The sequence below is a fragment of the Polyodon spathula genome, chromosome 35 (genome assembly GCF_017654505.1).
Source record: "Polyodon spathula isolate WHYD16114869_AA chromosome 35, ASM1765450v1, whole genome shotgun sequence".
NCBI classification, from domain to species: domain Eukaryota; kingdom Metazoa; phylum Chordata; class Actinopteri; order Acipenseriformes; family Polyodontidae; genus Polyodon; species Polyodon spathula.
In genome coordinates, this window is record NC_054568.1 from 453,651 (window position 1) to 472,984 (window position 19,334).

Here is a 19,334-nt window from a genome sequence, read left to right on the forward strand (position 1 = left end):
GATTGTCATGTCATAGTCAGGTTTTTTCAATGTATCTTAATCGCACATTATTGAAGCAGTGTGGGTCAGGTATAAATGAAGGGATAATGGCATTGCTGTGGCATGTTATGTGATAGTAATGGAACTCCGTATGGAAGTCAATAAAGCTCAAGATTGGAGATCGACTTAATTTGCATGAGGGAGTTAATTTGCATAGCAGAACGTTTTTTTTTTTTTTAAAGTTCTTTTTGTCTGAAGTAATCATGGCAGGTGTGAAGTGATTCATCAGCAAGCGATGGTTTTGGAACAGGTTTCTTTAACTGGGGTCTCTCAGCCGTGCTTTATTTGCTGTTCCATTGCTGACCTACATTATGAACGTGTTTCTAAAAGGCGCCAATGATTACACTTTAACCCTTAGTTAGGATGACATTAACAAACTCTGGAGGAGAGCAGGTTCAGTACATGTCAGTTTAAATTCAGTTGTATATATGTAGATATTTGTGGGCTAAAACATTGCCTTTAGTAGAATGCTTTTCAAATGCTCGCAGTAATGGATTCTAAATCAGTCTGGTTTCAGTTCATCGGTTATTTTCTTACCGAAGAAAATACAATTTCTTTATAACTTTTCTTTTGAAACTAGCTAAACTGGGGACGGTTAGTCAAGGAAGGAACAAAGCATGTATGGCAGAAATGAAGGCACACAAGCTTTGAAATCTGGGTCGCTGGTTCGATTCCAGCGAGGTCTGTTTTAGAGGCGTGCAGAAAAATGTGATTTCTCTTTGAGAGAAAGATTATGGCTTGACAGTTATGGTAAATAATAATAATAATATCTTAAAGGGGAGTGGTTGTAGCCACACACTGGCCTGTAATTTCCACTATGGGCAAATTTGTAGGCCCTCGCTATATTCATTTTAGAAATATATATATATATATATATATATAAAAAAAAAAAAAAAAAAACGATAACGCGTGAAAGATCTCTTCATGGTCCCAATAAGAGGAATGTGCTCATGTAATAAATGTAGGACCTTGACAATCTGCTCACTATGGAACCCGATGTGTTTTTTGCACATCTTGCAGTAATGAAAGCTGGTTGCTTCTGATGGTTGTTGAATAGAAGGGGGAAGTGTGGTTTGTTTTGCCCAGTTCCTGTTGAATGGACAGTTGACCATCACAATATTGACCACCAATCACAACATACACTAATATTTGTTCCCAACACACACTAAAACTCAGATCTCAGCTAACACATGTGCGAAAGAATCTCCTGCAATTCTGTCCGCACACACTGTCTTGATTGTTCTGGGAGTCTGATGTATGATCTGTCAAATTGAAATCACTTGGAAAGCCCAGTAGCTACAGAGTTTAAGAAATTCTAGTTAATGAAAAAATTCCTCATGGTTTTACCTGCATTGCACATTTGCATGTGGGGTTTTGAAAGAAGCAGCTGTTACAGCACATAAGTATTTTCATTGAAACGTGATGTGGTACCATACGAGAAAGCTCTCAGTTTCCATGCCTTAGTTCAGGTAGGGTCATTTCAGCTCCAGAGTACATCGCCTGCTGTAAAAGCATGTCTGTGGTTAGGGGAGCAGGTGATTGCTAGATGGAAGGGGTGCATTTCAGAGGACAGATGACCAGTGCAACATATTACAGCTATGGCCAAATGTTTTGCCCTATAAAAAGAACTAATTTTGCTTCATGAAGTCGAATGAAACCTGCTGAATAATGTTACATTAACATGTTGAATTACATACCACTCTGTAGTTTTCCATATAATTAACAGAAAAGTGACATTTAAAAAAATCTAACATGAAACACTTTACTGCTGTTATGACTCTCAGTAGACTTTTGCAGTATCGTTTTGTAGTTTCTTTGATTACCTGATGTTCATACAGTTGTGTTATTATTTATTTTATTAATGGTCTCAATCCTAAAATTCTAGGTGATGCAAAACTTTTGGCCAGAGCTGTACACAATGTAAAAGTAGTTGCCAGTTTTCTTTTGTTTGTTTTTTTTTTTTTTTTTTGTTTTGTTTTAATGAAAATACATTTTTGTTCCAACATCTTGCATCTTTCAAAACTGCACATTAAAGACATACTGGACATGTCTTCAATGATTGAAGTCTTGCAATGTAAACATTTGTCATTTAATTTACAGTGTCTAACTATTTTTAAAATGACCAACGTTGAGTATTTTTATTATTAACTAGAAGCCCGTAAAGGGGGATCTGTCTCCAATGTGGCTCATTAACAAACCCTTCACAAACACATAATAATAATAACAATAATAATAATAATAGAGTTAAAATCCACAATTCCAGTGTCCGGGATAATCAGAAGACTGACAGACTACAGATGACTTTGCAAAAGGTGGCTTGCTGTGAAATTTAAATTTATTTCAAATATTTGCTTGGCAATAAATTTTAACTTTTAATTCTTGCTGAACCTGAATAATTAGATTGACAGCCTTTTGTTTATGTGTAGAGAGAAACAAATATATTGATCTGTTATAGGTTTTTCTTTTTTAATTAAGTGCAATAAGATTTTCAGGGATTTTGCTGCATGTAAAGTTGGGGCTACTAAAACATGAATCAGAACGACGTGTAGTTTTGTGTAAAACACTATGGGCACTGTTTAATTGATTTAAACGATGACTGGTCTAAATACGGCTGTAGTAGTCACTTTTAAGTCCCCTCTTGAACACAAATGCACATGCAAACTCCTGGTTTTCATAACCTTGCTCAGGGGCAGTGTTCAGATCACAGGTTAGATCGATTAAATAGACCCCTATGTCCAGTTCTGTTGAACTGTTAATTGTCTCTCTGTATTGTTAGAATTATTTTTCTTTGCAGACTTTTTTTTTTTTCTTGTGTGTTATTGTATCTGAGCTCTGTTCAATATCCTGTGTCTGTCTGGTACCTAAAAGGGGTAGTAGACTTGCTATAAAAACTGCTGTTTAATACTGCACACATCTGCATTGGACATTTTTTTTTTTCTCATGCATTATCTCTGCATACAGAATAGATTCAGAAGGCAATATAAATTGTGTAAAAAAAATAAAATGCCCACACATTGTTGGCTGTACATACTGCTCAATTGAAAACCAGTTGTTTTCAGTGTTTGCATTTGCTCTTAGCTCAAAATCTTACGTGTGTCTGGAGCACAGATTCTGGGAGATCTTGAAAGTAATCTCGAATCAAATTTCTGATACACAGCTCCCCTTTTTTACATTTGTACATCTGTTTTTGGGTACCAGCAGACTCTCTCAGACTTTCAGAGTACATGTGGATTCCTCCTTCAGTCCTAGCACTTGGATTAATAATTAGATTTAAGAGAAAGTTTAATATATTTTTGTTCTGTTTATTAGAAGTGGCTTTTACTGGACCAGTACATGCTTTATGAATCTAGAAACAGAACTGTGTGTGTTTTACTGCATTTCTGGGTTTCTTGTATAATCTTGGTTGAAATAAAGGGTTTCCTAATTTCCACTCTCTCTCACGTGTTTGGTTTATTCGTTCATTTTTGATTTTCAGTTGAAAATGCATAGCTTTTTATTCCTGGGTTTACCAGGTGTAGTGTGCCACGTGACTAGGCAGCCCCTACCATCCCCTCACCACTCTGTGTGAAGAAGAGTCTCCTTCAACAACATGACTAGACAGCCCATTCCATCCCCTCACCACTCTCTGTGAAGAAGAGTCTCCTTCAACAACATGACTAGACAGCCCATTCCATCCCCTCACCACTCTCTGTGTGAAGAAGAGTCTCCTTCAACAACATGACTAGGCAGCCCATTCCATCCCCTCACCACTCTCTGTGAAGAAGGGTCCTGGTTTCTGTGCTGCACTTTGGTTTGTCAACTCCTTTTAAGATTGCAAAGACTTCAATGAACCCCTCTCACCCTCTCACTCTATTCTGCTGAAATAAAATGCAACCAAGTTGTACAGCTTGGTTTCGTAGAACAGATCAAACGCTTGCAAAGAGGTTAGTTTATACATGTATTTATTCATTTTTACCAGCTACAGCCATGGAATGCAGACATTTAATTTGCAAGGATGATAATGCCTAACTTGACACACACACACACACACACACACACAAGTACATTGTACATACAGTTAAGAGATGAACGTAATAAAGTTGAAAAAGCACCTTCAGTACAGCTGCAGTCTGTTTTGAAGATCTGGTAAGCAATGCCTGCTCTCTCATTCCCTGAGGAATGAAGAGGAATGAAGTCCCGAGGGAGGATCTACCATGCGTTCCACTGGAGTTAGAATAGAGGAGCTGACTCTAATGCCTGCACTCTGGCAGCAAATAGGAGAACTTGCTTTTCCACTTCTTTGTTAATTTCACTTTGTGATGCTCTTGGGTTATTCTTCACATAAGCAGCAACGGCAAGGATGCATTCCCTCTATTAACAGAAAAAAAACATTGTTTAGCATCTAAATCATAAGCCTACTTTTCAACTAGATTAGTATCATGGTAAAGTATATTCAGATTACTTATTTACGTTATGTGGAGTAACTTCTTGTGTTCAAGAGACCTGTAAAAATGTGACATACAGAATGACGGATGTACAGACAGAGACTTAAGAGCATAAAGACAACGTACTACTTTGTTAGGTATGACTAGGTCTGCCATTGCATCCCCTCATCACTCTTGGGTGAAGAAGGGTCTCCTTCCCTCTGTCTTAACTCTACTTCGCAACTGTGTTCTCTGGTCCTGGTTTCTGTGCTGCCTTTAAAGCACTGGTTAGAGTTAACACTGTCAACGCCTTTTATGATTTTAAAGACTTCAATCATGTCCCCCTGATTATTCTTGGTTCCAGGCTAAACAAATCAGTTTTTTCAGTCACAGCTCATTCCTTTTGGCCTCTCTCCAGGGCCACCTCCACAATGCCCACTGACTGCCAAGGTGGCTTAACTCTGCTTTACAGAAACTGCACCCCTATGGCCAATGACAGCTTCATCTCGCCTTGCTGCTTTACCTTGTAGGCGTCCACTTTGTCCTGCCCGGTCAATCTCTGGAGCAGTTCCTGGGCCAGCTGGACTCCTGTAACTGCAGCCAGTATCTCTTTACTCTCCACGGTGTCAGACTTCAGCCAGTTCAGCATGGCTAGCTGCTCAACAACAAGGAGAGCCAGCACATGAGAGAGCCGTGTTCACAAAGCACTACAGTGCTCAGTTCATGCCAGTTACCCTAGCAAATGTGTGTGGAATCCTAATCAATGGAAAACGGCACAATATGCATATTGTGAATTCTACCGGTATGTTACATACTGAAATGGGGACTTGTATAAAAATGCATATATACACTGCTGTGCAAGTCTTTTGCAGGAGTTACAGCATATATCAATGTTAGGAGCATCACCAATTTACTCAAAGCCTCCACTAGTGTTTTCCACGATTATAACAACGTTGACTGTTATTAATACAGCTTAGTTTGGGCGAGACGAAACCAAGCTTGTCATTTAGCAATCTTTAATTCACATTGATCAGAATCTTCAAAAACTTGTGCTCACAACAACTCAAAGTAAACTATACATGCGCAGTTAATCTGAAGTGGTGTTATAGCTAATCCATCGCATTTACCCAGTGGCTCTCTGAGGGGGAGGTGCGCAAGTAGCGACCCAAAATAAAATTAACTTTGTTTTGTATTACCTTTTAAAATGTATGCGTGACATGTAGATGGCGCGGGTTGATTCTATGGTAGTATAATATATCAGTAGTATATAATATCTCAGAACACTAATCAGAATTGCGTGGAAATGTGCTCATTATGTGTTTCTTACTCAATATTCAATCATAATTGGGAGTTGAAACTTACCACTCAAAACGAAGCTATAAAGTCTTCTGATGAAGGCTTGTGCCAAACCTTTTGTTTAATTGATTAATTATCATGATTGCCTAAGAAACGCGCTGGAAATAAGTGCGTATTCAAGCGTGCATTTCACATGGAAACATGAACACAGAAACGACGCTTTTTTAAAACAGTAAATTGCCAGTTCCGAGTCTGAAACATAAACACGTACTGTATAAATATAACCATATGCTGCCATCGTTGCTTATACTTTGTTGAGTATAACAGCAGACACCTGACTTGTGAATTTATACAATATTTTTTAAAAACGTTTAATGTGAAGGCAGTTTGGATGCAGTTTGATCAGTTTTTTTGTTTTGTTTTGTTGTTGTTTTTTTTTTTAGCTTTTTTGTTTGTTTTTTTGCATTTTAGCTTAAACGCTGGAAACATATTTGACTGTTTTGTATTGTGTAGATGGATAACTTGAAACTATTATATATATATATCTATATATATATATATATATATATATATATATATTATATATATATAATATATTATATATATTTTTACACCAGAATCGACACCGCCCAACACAAACTACAGTTCCTTATTCATAGTCTCGGCAGATTATTATTAAAATATAACTTGAAACCGACATACACAAACGACTACACGTCGTATTCATGATTTGCACGGCCGAAAAATAACACACGTGTGTTTTATTTCTTTACAAACCTGCTGTATAAGTTGAGTATTCGTCATCTGTCCGCTGTCTTTCTTTAATTCTGCCATTTTGAGAGAAAAATGTTTCTCTCAATATTTGTTTTGACGTAAACAAATCTGATAATGCAACTGAAACGATGCAACTGCTAAGCTGATGCAGCAAAATGTCAACTTCTGCAACCGTCCGTTTGTAATGGTGCAAACCTTAAACATACATTAATGCAAAATATAGTACGAGTACCGTATGTTCACATCAACCTCTTTACTGCGACCTTAGAAAAATCCTGTGTAGAGAACTGCATTGTGGGATAGAAGCCCAATGGTGTAATGTATACCGTATTAGCACGAATGTAAGCGCATACACCCGAAGGTAAAAATAGATTATGATTACAAATTATGATAACATTATAGCGACAAAAGATTTTGTATTTCTTGCTTGTCTGCGCATTGTATATTTCTGTATTCAACTTTCACACAACATGCAGCTAAATTCACCCTCGAATGTTAGGGCATACATATAAATATAATGCTAACAAAACTGCTGCCTTTCACTGAATCACAATACAGCTCGCTAGACAGACCAAGGGTTTACTGTTTCTACAGCTGACTTCGCTTGCCAAGAAAACCTATCATCTCAAGCGCAGCCACGGCTACTCTCTCTCTCTCGATGTGTGGAAAACTCACCCCCATGTCGGTCGTAAGTGAAATTCAACATTTATTTCATGCTGTAATGGGAAAAAAACATGAAAAAAAATTGAAAATAATAGTGTTAATGCACATGGTCAGTGTGGCTCGGGGACTGCGATATGATACAAGTGTTATTATGATTGTTTCATTTGGGATCCAGCAGGATGAATGTCAAACTTCTCTGGAATGGATGTGGGTGGATTAAATTTAAAGGGGTGAGGGAGAGAGCAGGCTCACTCCCTATGCTTCAAGCCAGCTGTTGACCCGAGCCTGCCCTGGTCTCCTTTCTCTTAGGTAGTGCTTGAGCAGTTCTTTTCGAGATTGCCTGCAAAAGGTGCCGCTGTCAGTTGTGCCAAATAGCAGGTTCAGTGAGGTTTAGGATGAGACCACAAAACAGATATGATCCCTTGTCACCTGTGCAGAATTCAAACACAGCTTCAAGAAGATAAAGCATTGACTCGCTGCTGACGAGGATTTTAATAACATCATGGCATTGCTGCTCGTACTGCAGCTTAAAGCACAAAGTGATAAAACAGGCAACACCTGCGCTAAAGATAACTGATGGGTTTTCATTGTTTTGCAGCACTTATTAAATATGCATTAATTATTATAGCACACACTAAACAGTATTTGAGGAGGAGACCACTCTGGAACTGTGTCTGTCTGTCTGTCTGTCCAACAGTTAAGACTGTATTTGTGTTGAAGACAACTAGACATGTTTTCGATGTTTGCTGGTCAACAATGTTGAATAATTTTTGCTATAAACAGTAATTGTATTGTATTTGCTATGTAAGGTATTGTTATTATAGCATTGCATAGATCCCGTTTGATTCATTTTGTCATTTTTTGTAATAAAACTAACATAATAACCCAGCTAACTGCAGCAAAGGATGAAAGGATGGAAGGAGCTTGATATAGGGATTGACTTACAGACCTCCTATTGTCACATCACTATTTGCCTATAGAGAGTGCCGTAATCCACGAGTTTGAATGCGCTTTGCATACAGATTCGCAACACCATAGTCAATATTCAACCCGACAAATCAGAGAGATCCTCTCATGCATCATTTTAAACATGAAAGAATTCTTCTCCAATCAACGGCCAGATAAGGTAGGTACAAAAAACCCTTCATTATTAAGGTAAATAAACCGCCTGGGCATGGCATGTAGTTTGATTGCTAATTCAAATGTCCAATAAGCGCCCTGAAAGCGAATCCTCGCGTTAACCCAATCGTTTGACTTGGTGGGCGGGACCGTCTATAGGAAGTGGAATTGTTGCCCTTGGTGAGGAAACGTGTGTCCGGATTAGAAACGGCTGAGGAGTAGTTTCTGGGGCTTTGGTAAGTGTTTGTGTTTATTTCTGCATGGTTACATTGCAAGTGTCGAATCTCTTTAGAATCTGTAACTTTGAGGGAGGTCGTTTCTTTACAGTAAAGGTTACATACATCTAATATATATACAGCTGTGGTGCATAGTAGGTGATATTGCATTGGCCAGTGCTGTAATCTTTACAAATAATGCCTTATCAATAAAATGATTTTTATAGTATTAGAAAGAGTTTGGGGCATAATATGATTATTGTCCAGAGTCATTTCCAAAATTAAAATACCTGTAATATTACCTATCTGGTTAAAATATACCTTGCTATTGTAGTGTAGGCTTTGCGCAGTAAATTACAGGACACGTTGTAGTCTAGTGGTGGGATAAAATAAAAGGAAAATAACTGTTCAGTCGTCTTAGCCATTCTCGTCATTTTGTTATGAGTTAAGTGGGCACGCCTGCACATGTCTGAAGTGGCAGATTAAGCTGTAGACCTGTAATGGATCATTTATTGACCCAGCCGTACGTACACCTTTTGTACAAAACAGTTTTGTGTTTCATGCTGTAGACACGGGGGTTTCTCTAAATGAGAAACGTTGTTCGTGACGAGATTTTCCTTTCCTGGAAATCACAATCAATAGAAACAGAAGGAGAATGCATTCGAATCATTTGCCATGATGTAGGAAAACTGAAATACAAGTGTAAAAATATAGCATTGTTAAAAAAAAAGGGGGGGGTACACTAATTATAAAAAAAGTTTAGTAGGGGTGCTGACAGTCTGAAGCTTAGACATTAGCCAAGTGTTTAGAATTTTGGCAACACATTTAACCACTGGCAAAAGTGTTTAGTGTTTACATTTCTTAGTGTAGGGCAATTTAATTATAATCAAATTTATAATCTAATTATTACAAAATTCTAGCGTATAAATGTAAATGAACACTGTTAACAGTACAGTCTTTTTGCTTTTGTCTCGTATGTGATGCTGAGCCGATCTAGTGCTGTGCAAACCAGTTCCTATAATTGCAGGTACCAGGGTGTTAGTTTTGGGACTGATGAAAAGGGTTTTGATGGGAGCTTTTGTGTAGACAGATTCCTTGTGTAGTGCTACATGATCATTTAATGCACCGGTCTGTGGTTGTAGTTCCAGTATTCCTTGCAGATGCCTCTCCACAAGTACCCTCCGCGGGTCTGGGAAGCTCTGAAGCTGAAGCAGGGGATCTACACCCGGCTGCCAGGACACTACCTGCGCTCCCTGCAAGAGAGTCGCCCGCCCGCCGCGGTGCACTGGAAACCCCTGGGGGTCAGCTCCCACGTGAACCCCAAGACAGGGCATCGTGAGCGGGTGCAGGATGTTCCCATCCCTGCCTACTTCCCCCCGGAGTCTCAGAGCGGCATGTGGGGGGGTGAGGGCTGGATAGTGGGATACAGATACGCCAACAACGACAAGGTGAGAGAATCGACTGGAACAGGGGGGTCCCACAATGCAGCAGCATTCTCTCTTTTATGTTAGACGCCTTCTACGTGGCACGTTCATGAACAGTACAGCTTTTTAAAACCTTGGCATATAAAGAGCGACTGAAGACCCAGGGGGGTTTAAGAGATGTTTCATTGTATTGTGCTTTGTTGGACAGCTCTCCAACCGTCTGAAGAAGGTGTGGAAGCCCCAGCTGTTTAACAGGGAGCTGTACAGTGAGATTCTCGACCACAAGTTCAAAATCGCAGTGACGGCGCGCACGCTGGACCTCGTCGACGCAGTTTACGGGTTTGATTTCTACATCCTCCGGGTAAGCATCCACGCGAGACGAACTTTAAAACTCTGCACTGTTCGTTTACCTGGTGGGTCAGCTGGATATAATATAGCTGAGGGCCCTGCTGTTGTCCCTTCTCTTGATTCCCTACTGCTAATCGTCTCCAGCATGCATTCTTTATAACAGTAGCATAGGCATTGTTTTGTTTGTTTTTTCTCTTATTTCGTGAAAATTTGGCGTTTGTTGTGTTGAAACCAATTGTGAACTGTGTTCCATCAATAAAGATCCTCTACTGAAACGGAGTGCTTTGATGTTGGTTCCTGCTTCATCACCTTAGTTTGTTTTCCAGACTCCACAGGAAGACTTGAACTCCAAGCTGGCGATGGATTTGAAAAGGGCCATGCTGTTGCGACTGGCTTGCAAAGACACTGAGATGTACCCTGAAAACCCAGCAAAGAGAGAGACTGTATTTAACAAATACAAGGTGAGAAAATGGGCTTTAATCCAGGTGCAAATACCTGTTTAAAACCAATCACACAACTTCTGCTTGTCTCAGAAACGGAGGATACGCTTGGAAAGTCTAGTGTAATTGTCAGTATATTGGTGGTATTACTGAAGAGGGTAGGAGATGCTACACAGAGTATTTGTAAATGTTTAGCAGGATGTTGGGACCACGATGTAAAAATCAAGTTACATTTTAACTGCAGTTTCCCGTTTGCTGTTCCCAGGAGTTTGTGATGCCTTTGGAGGAGGTTGAGTGGGTAGGACTCAGCCTGGAAGAAGCTGTGGAGAAGCAGAGGCTGCTGGAGAAGAAGGTATGGAGGCTGTGCAAACTTACATAAGACTGTCGGATCTAGAGAAACACAAAAATAAACTGTGCTTGCCTTACTCTTTCGACGAACGCATGAGGATCAGAGTTAGCCAGTGGAACGAATTGTCTAGTCAAGCACTAGAGGCACAGTCCTTCGCACTTGTTGGTGACAGTAAGTGTTTCTAGCTGCCCGTCACAACCCTTTTGCTGCCAGTCAGACTGATGGCCAGCTTCAACCTCTGCCTGTCAACTAGCTTTTGAAACAGTCTCCCGAAGGGTAATTATCAGTTAACAGGAAGGCTGGCAAAGCTGGGCACGGAAATGTATAGCAAGAAGCCAGGACAGTGTGGTACTTTTGAGTCTCACCACCAGAGGGTGCCATCTGAAAGATAACAGCTAACTGTGATTAATGGTTCTATCCTTGATCCCTGTCCACATCCCTCTGTCTCCCAGGACGCTGAGCCTCTGTTTAAAGGCTTCGTGGAGGAGTTGGTGCAGGAGCTTGCCACTCGGAAGCTGTCCGAGCCAGAGATTGTGGAGAAGAAATCCTGAAGAGTGGGTCTAGGTAGCCTAGTGTTCATCTTCTGGTGAGGACCTCAGCGAGAGTATCCAAGCAGATCTGCCAGGGTAGAGACGAATATCAGATCCCCACTGCACTGCAGTTTGGCTCAAACTGCTGTGCAATAGAAGCTTTACTGCCATCCTTGCAGAGTCCAAGGAACCTATAGTCAATGACACACCACTAACCCTAACCCTGTACTCTTCTCCCAGTAAACATCTGGACTTTAAACAACCCACTAAGTGTTATGTTTCACAAATTGCTATATCCACATATCTGGTTTTGGGTTTCTTCTGTTCGGAATTCCCGTATTTATTTATTTAAGCTTTGCTTTGTAAGTTTGTTTCTCGAAGAATCGTAAAATTCCAATAAAATGCAATGTTTAGTGAATGATATTTAGGCTGGTTTGTTTGTTCATCTTCTGTAGCTGTTTACCGATGGAAGTGAAGTTGTTGAATGTCACATTGTTTTGCCAGCGTCTTGTATTGTAGTGGCTAGACGATCCGAACGGGACTGAAGTTTCGAGTGGGGGGGCGTGGTTTGCGTACTGTTGGAACACCATCTCTCCAAGCGCCGCTGATGGTGCACCTCACCTTAAGTGCAGGATGCGATAGGGAGAGTTTTATATTTCCGACTACATGAATGTTCTGAATCTTATTATACTGTCAGCTGGACGAGGTGAATTCATTCCAAATAGCAGTTGTACGGAACCTGTGATTGATACATGCAGGTGATCTCTGAATCTCCTGTAATGTCTAGTTGCTGATTGGATTGCAGACTGCAGATGGAATTGCCTGCAGCTCCAGTTTGATATTGGGTTGAAATAGGATTGTCCACCAGATGGCGCCACGCAACCTACACATTTTCTAGTGCAGTGCACGTACTTAAACACTATAGTTACACTGAGACTGTGTGTTTTTGTTGCCTTGTAGTCCTGGATCCCCTTGTGGTCAGTTGTGAGTTTTGTATTCAACACTTGTAATTCTGAATGAATTCTGTTACTAGCCCCTGCTGGGCTTCAGGAGGGTAACAGAACCTGGAGATATCTGTAGGCGTGCGTCTTTCTTTCATCGCATATTAATAACATAAGACAACTTATCGACAAGAAGAGGGCATTTTGCCCATCAGAGCTCGTCCAATTCCAAGTAGCCAATTTGATCTCAAAACTTTGTCAAATTGGGTTTTAAAGGATTTCAGTGATTCACATGGCTAGGTAGCCCATTTCATACCCTTCCCACACTGTGTGAAGAAGTGTCTCCTTCCCTAAGTATCTCCACTTATTTCCAATTGTGTTTTCAGGTCCTGGTTTAAAGTATTGGTTAGGGGTTAACTTTATTGTGGTCATGAGCGATTGCTGTAGAACCACTGAGTGGGATGTAGGCTATACTTGTTAAAGAGGAACTACTGATGGGGAAATCAATCGCATCAACAAAAGAGAGGTCCTGTTTCTCATGAAAAAGGCTGTAACTCCAGCTATCAGTCCAGAAGCACCTAGGAAGATGCTTCTGATCAACAGCATCTCAACAACAAAGAGCAGGCTGCTTTCACATCAAAAAAAAAAAAAAAAAAAAAAGTCTTTTGTGGTGTTTGTTTTGCTGTGTCGGCAACATGGATTTCTGAGGTGTACAGTCCCAATCCTATCCCAGTTCCTCTTTCACACAGCGATTGTGGTCAGAGACACTAATAAACATATGCACGTCACAGGTTGTATTCTGAGCTGCACACAGTTGTAACATTGAGGAGATCTGTACTCTTACTCCAGTCAGCAAATATGCATTACGTAGGGGAGTAACACAGGCCAGCCTACTCTATTTGAGTGTTTATTTGGGCCTCAAAGGCCCTTTTCTCACGGGCACAAACTTTTTATTGTTTTACAAATGATTTTTACAATTGGCAGGTGTCACTATATATCCTAAATAATACTTGAACATCTCGGGCCACATATTCAAAATGAATTCATGAGACGCCTGCTGAAGAATATCCTTTTAAAGCGTTGCATTATTGCATTTACTCTGGTCCTGTGTTTTTATTTTTTAGTAAGTCTGTCTTGCTTTAGACGCCTGCCGTAGGCATGTGTGATACAGGCTAGATCAATCTGTGATATCTGGCACAGTAGTCTCCATGTATTGGAACACCTCCTAAGGAAACGCCCTTGTGGTGAAGCAGATTTTTCCCATTGTAAATGTTCCTGCTAAAGTAACAGGAACTTTGCTTAAAAGAACTTTTGGCGCTGCTCAAGATGTGTTCACAACTGACGCAGTACCGTTTTGTAACCTGATCGCTCCTCATCATCAAACTTAAATTCAAATGGCTTATTCAGTCTTTTCAAAAGTTTTGGCGTTTCCCATTCTGGTGAGCTGCTTCACCACTCTGTCAAATAAATTTATACATGTAATGAATATTGCATCTGTACAGGTACTCATAATGAACCTAGAGCTGCTGCTAAGGTGTGTAGGGGTGCTGTGTTAATTTAGTGTGACAGTTTATTAATGTTGGTTTGCTTGTTGCTTCATTATTATAGCTTATTAACATACACCTGACTATTGCTTTTCTCTTATTCTGTTCATTTCTTATGTTGATGCACCTACATCATATCAAGTAAAAAAAAAAATAAAAATTATTTGATTCATATTGTGTCCAGTCGTCAACTCTGTCTTGGAGAACACTTTGCCTGAAATGTGTTGAAATGTTGAAATTGAAATGTGAGCAATGCCAGTGGACTGCCCTTTTTGGTGGTGCAGATTGGGCTTGGTCCCAGTACACCTCTGATGCCCTGTGTTAGCTCATTACAGGATGCAGGTTGGGTGCTGGGGAATTTTTTCTGTTGGTGGTATTCATTTGCTTTGATTAGCACTGTGGTCGTCAGAGAATTTCACTTTGAGAAATACCCTTATTAATGCCTTTGGAAGCCAGGAAGGTGTAAAACTTAAAAAAAAAAAAAAAAGCAAGGTTCAAAAAACTGTTCCAACACTGGGGCTTTTTTTTAAATCTTTGCATGTTTTTGATTTCGGAATGAGTCGAGGGAAACTGCTAAAAGCTCCTGTTAACCCTTTGAAGGGCGGGGTACGTTTACGACTTTGTGACCTGGTCCTGTTTGAAAAAGGTGAGGGTGCCGGTACGGCAGAAAGAGGCTGTATGTGTGCTCAAAACAATTTTCACATTCTCATTCTGAAATTTGCTGATTGCTGTGACAGAACACTGACAGGATATGGGTTCTTGAAGCCCATTTCAGTCTCGGGTTTTAGTCATCGTTTTTTGGTACCACCAAGTGTTAGATGATAAATCCGGTGACCAGCAATGAATCATATACGTTCTTCTTTATAACTGTCAGCGCAAGTTGTAGTGCTTCTTTATGATGTGGACGCAGAGCTAAACCACCCTAACACAGACTCACTTGGTCCCTGTCCAGATTGACACCACAGGAGCCAGTGATCCAGCAAAGATATCCCAGGTATACTCAGGCCTGAATTAAAGTCTATAGTGCCTCCTTACTGTAACTGTACTTAATAATACAGCATTATTTCTTTTTCTATGGTGACTTTCAAACCAACTTTAAATGCATGGTTGTTTTACTTGAATGGTGAATTATTTAAGGGATAATGATATTGCGGAGGTAATAATGGAACTCCAGAGTCAATAATCATTACTTGAACAAGGGATTCCATTATTGCAAAGGAAAACATTACAGCAATATCATTAGCAGTATTACACTACAACTTGATTTCTTTTTTTTTTTACCTTTGAATCAATGCAGTCCCATTAGAAGGCATGACTGGAGGACAGAGTTGTAAAGTGGGCGGAGACTGACAGACAGGGCAGCACAGAAAGTGGTGTATGCAATAGGTTATCAATCCTACAGGAGGCTATGTGGTCCAGTGGTTAAAGAAACAGGCTTGTAACCAGCAGGTCCCCGGTTCAAATCCCAGCTTAGCCACTGACTCCCTGTGTGTGACCCCGAGCAAGTCACTGAACCTCCTTGTGCTCTGTCTTCCGGGTGAGACGTGGTGTTGTAAGTGACTCTGCAGCTGATGCATAGTTCACACACCCTAGTCTCTGCAAGTCACCTTGGATAAAAGGCATCTGCTAAATAAACAAATAATCAGAAAGTGCTCTTTTTAGAACAGGTGGCATTAATAGCGTCGTCTCTTTATTGGGTGTTATTGACAGCAGTGTCCAAATGTATAATCATGAACAGAGGGGGTACCACAGCCCGAATGGTTATGCCATCATATGTGTTTAGTCCAGGACCCTTTCTCAAAGGCCACATTGTTCTTTTAACAGGGTGGGTGGGGTTCCTCTGTTAAGTGGCTGTTCTTTGCGGGGTTGTGAAATCCCTTTCCTGAGCTGTATTAGAGAGGGGGCTGAAATCTATCACACACTTGTAAATCGCTACGTCAGGACGACTGTGTTTTAAATCACTGATAGTACGGTGCTCTGTTAACTTTCATGGGCAGAGATGAAGCAGGTTCCTGCCCTGGTGTAATCTTCCGTGTAAGAAATCACTGGCACAGAAAACCACAATCCTTCAAATATACCAGCTCCATTTTCGTACACAGCTCGAGTGTTGTTTGAATCTCTTCTTTTGCATATGTATATTTCCTTCCGTTTCGAAGTGCCGGGGCTGAAGAGCCTGTGACTGACTGACATTTTAACTATGCTAGCCTCATGTACAGTGAGATTAGGTGGCGCTAGCAATGTAAAAAGTTTTCATATGATTTGAATGAAACAAGGAAAGCTATTCAATCTTTCTGATTTCCCAAGACAAGCTCAAAACAAATTGAAACCAGGTGTAGGCACATTGATAACCTAATCCTTCCTATTCTAGTGCTGCATTTTGCTGCTTTTCATTGTTTACCAGCTTTAATAAAGAATGTTTTTAAACAATTAGATTTTTTTTTTTTTTAATTGCCTTTAAACTTCTTTCATTTGCCACCAACCTTGCCACCACGCCTATTCTGTTTATTAAATAACATTTGTGTAATCCCTGGGCTGACAATAGTGATTTGGTCGTAAAGGTTTACTTTCCTGTCACTGTTTTCAGTTGCCGTAGCGACTGTGGTTAACCACAGATGGGAACCCCCGATCGCAGAGCCATTCTTATCAATACTGTACGCAAAGGGGGTTCCTTTTGTCTGTTTTGAAGATGAATTCTTTCCGTTAAGAGGGGGATTATGCTGTTTTGGATCAACGTAACCAGGAATTACCCCTTTCCTTTTTTTTTTTATTTGATTTCCTTATTTGGTAGCAAGATGAACAACACACATCATCCATTGAAAAGTATGTGGAACTTTTTCATTTTTTATTTTTTATTTTATTTTGGTAGCTTGCTTTGTGTGTTTTTTAAGTGAGCAAACCCTGCTGTCCCAGCATTTAGGATGCTCCAGGCAACCCCAAAGTCAGTTAAAGGCAATCCACACAGGCCTGATGAGAGATCCCTTCAGGTTCAGGTCACTGGGTTTCCATGACAATATCCCTTTGATAGGGGGGCTAGCTAGACTTGCTTGTTTAAAAAAACTGCTTATTATTGATCATCAGTGAAAGTGTTGGAATCACAGGCAGTAACCTTGCTGGCTCAACATGAAAGCAGCTGAAGGTTCTGAAACCCAGTTGGGTGTCCTACGACCTGGGCCCCTGTGGAAGGTTTGTTCCCATGAGGAGATCCAAGCAAGTGTCTGCTTGAAATAACTACACCGATGAAACACTCCATTTTTTTAGGTGAGTACACTACTGTTGCGTTCACCGCTAAATTTATTTAATGTTATTTTAACCAGAAATGCATGGCTTAATCCCATGTTGTCCATATTGCAGCAGTTCTATTCACATATTGCAGGTAAATCAACCAGTGTGTTTTTAACGTGTACTCAGGAACATTCACCAGGAGCAAGGGATTTTTTTTTTTCCAGATCGGGCTCCCTTCTGCAACAATGCTAGTACTCTGCTATAAATGAGGGGTGTATTGAGCGAACAGAAAACCACTGTTGTTGCAGGAGGGAGCATGTGGGTGCGCTGCGGTCCTTGAAATCATGTGACCGTTCAACTCTTGCCATCCCCCACCTACAATTTATGACCCTCGCATTTCATTAAACCATGGTGTGCTTCTTTTGGAAAACACCCTCCGAGTTTGAACTGGTGCTACAGTATCTAAAATGTTAGTCATGGAGGTGTTGTAGGTCTTAACCAACTCATCTAAGGATACAGACTCTAAGTAACTGGCGATAAGCTTCAAGCCTCACAGAACTTTACAGCACGTTTTGATTATGTGATCCTGGCTCTTTGCAGTTGAAGGTAATTTAATCTCAAAAAAACTGCAAGATGATCAGAAATCGTACGGGCAGTAATTATAATATTTTGAAAACCAGGCCACGGGAAATTACTGAATCTAAAGTATGGCCACGATTACGAGTCGGACCTTGAACATGCTGGACAAAATGTAGAAATCCAGTAGCCTTAAAAATTCTGAACAGTTAGAATCCGCGTCAATGTCGTCATGGATATTAAAATCACCCAGCAAAAGAATCCTGTCATAGTTAACAGACCATATAGGTAAAAGATGATTCAATTTCGTCAAATTAGGGTGGACGATATATAATTGCAGTACGAACAGGTAATTTTTTTATGCGTAGTTAGCATTAGCCATTCAAAAGATGAATATCCCTGACCAGTAGTGTGTGCATTCTGGAAAAAAAAAAAATAATAATTTGGAGAAACAGCTTCAATAAAAATAGTTTCAGTTAAAGATAAAATACCAAGATTATGTTCCGTAATAAAATCAGTGAATAGAGGACCTTTTATTAGACAACGATCTAACATGAAATAAAGCCAAGCTTAGGATGGTATCAGCAAGATCATGTGATTTAGCCGAGATGTTTATGGGATTAGTGGAACACACGTCGGTTCGATATTTTGACTTCAATTTCATAACAGCCCTCTTTAGACTTCCTCCCCTCCCGTTCCTAGTTGAAATAGTTTATTAAATGATTTTCAGTATTAGCTACTTGACCTATTTAGGTGTGATCTGTTGTTCTAGTGGTACCTCGATGATCCATGAAAGCAGTCCCGGTTACACCGTGTAAAATTTTTTTTTATTTTTCTTTGTTCCTGGGTAGTAAGTGTTATTTCCTAATTGCTTATGCCTCAAAAGTATACAAAATGGCTATTATTCCCCACAAACTTTGCTTTTGTGACCAGGACAGGTAAATTTCAAAATATCACCATTTCCAATGAGAAAACGGGCGAATTGGTGTCTTTTCGTTCACATAAAGTCAGAAAAAAACAACATATGAATCCAAATTAACATGTATTTATACTAAAGTAATACAAAAATGACTACAAAAGATTTAGAAGCGAGTAGTTTTTCAAGATTTAATCTCGTAAATTTACCTGTCCTGGTCACAAAAGCAAAGTTTGTGGGGAACAATAGCCATTTTCTATACTTTTGAGGCATAAGCAATTAGGAAATAACACTTACTACCCAGAAACAAAAATTGTGTTACATAGTGTTATTAATGAATCTCAGCCCTTCTTTCAGACAGCAATCAGCCAGCCAAGAATGTACTGCCTAATTCTACTAAACTGTTCATCCTCTTTACCGATAACCGGTAGTGAAGCTTCCTTGTCAGTGCTTTATAATTCTCTTTTAAAGCCTCAGATTGTCAGTCCCTTCCCTTATGAAACTTTACCGTGCTGAATTTATCATAGTGTTTTTG

General features: G+C 39.9%; 1 protein-coding gene across 2 annotated transcripts; it reads left to right on the top strand.

Annotated features, from left to right (window-relative positions):
* The first annotated feature begins 7,130 nt into the window (after positions 1-7,130).
* LOC121303889 (39S ribosomal protein L28, mitochondrial-like) lies at positions 7,131-14,257 on the top strand. Of its 2 annotated transcripts, none has more exons than XM_041234744.1 (6): positions 7,131-7,200; positions 9,652-9,957; positions 10,142-10,294; positions 10,608-10,742; positions 10,987-11,073; positions 11,523-14,257. In XM_041234744.1, exons 1-6 carry the CDS (start codon positions 7,171-7,173, stop codon positions 11,619-11,621), a joined length of 810 nt encoding a protein of 269 aa, XP_041090678.1. In that variant the 5' UTR covers positions 7,131-7,170; the 3' UTR covers positions 11,622-14,257. The 2 variants fall into 2 exon arrangements, with proteins under 2 accessions (XP_041090678.1, XP_041090680.1); XM_041234746.1 differs by lacking the exon at positions 7,131-7,200 and adding an exon at positions 8,425-8,530.
* Positions 14,258-19,334: the final 5,077 nt, after the last annotated feature.

What these genes read in the sequence shown, in the direction of transcription:
- LOC121303889 (XM_041234744.1), top strand. Translation starts at nt 7,171, where the DNA reads ATGTGTGGAAAACTCACCCCCATGTCGGTC. An exon ending in AACTCACCCCCATGTCGGTC is followed by an intron (nt 7,201 to 9,651) that starts GTAAGTGAAATT and finishes CTGTGGTTGTAG; the next exon opens with TTCCAGTATTCCTTGCAGAT. An exon ending in TTGATTTCTACATCCTCCGG is followed by an intron (nt 10,295 to 10,607) that starts GTAAGCATCCAC and finishes TTTGTTTTCCAG; the next exon opens with ACTCCACAGGAAGACTTGAA.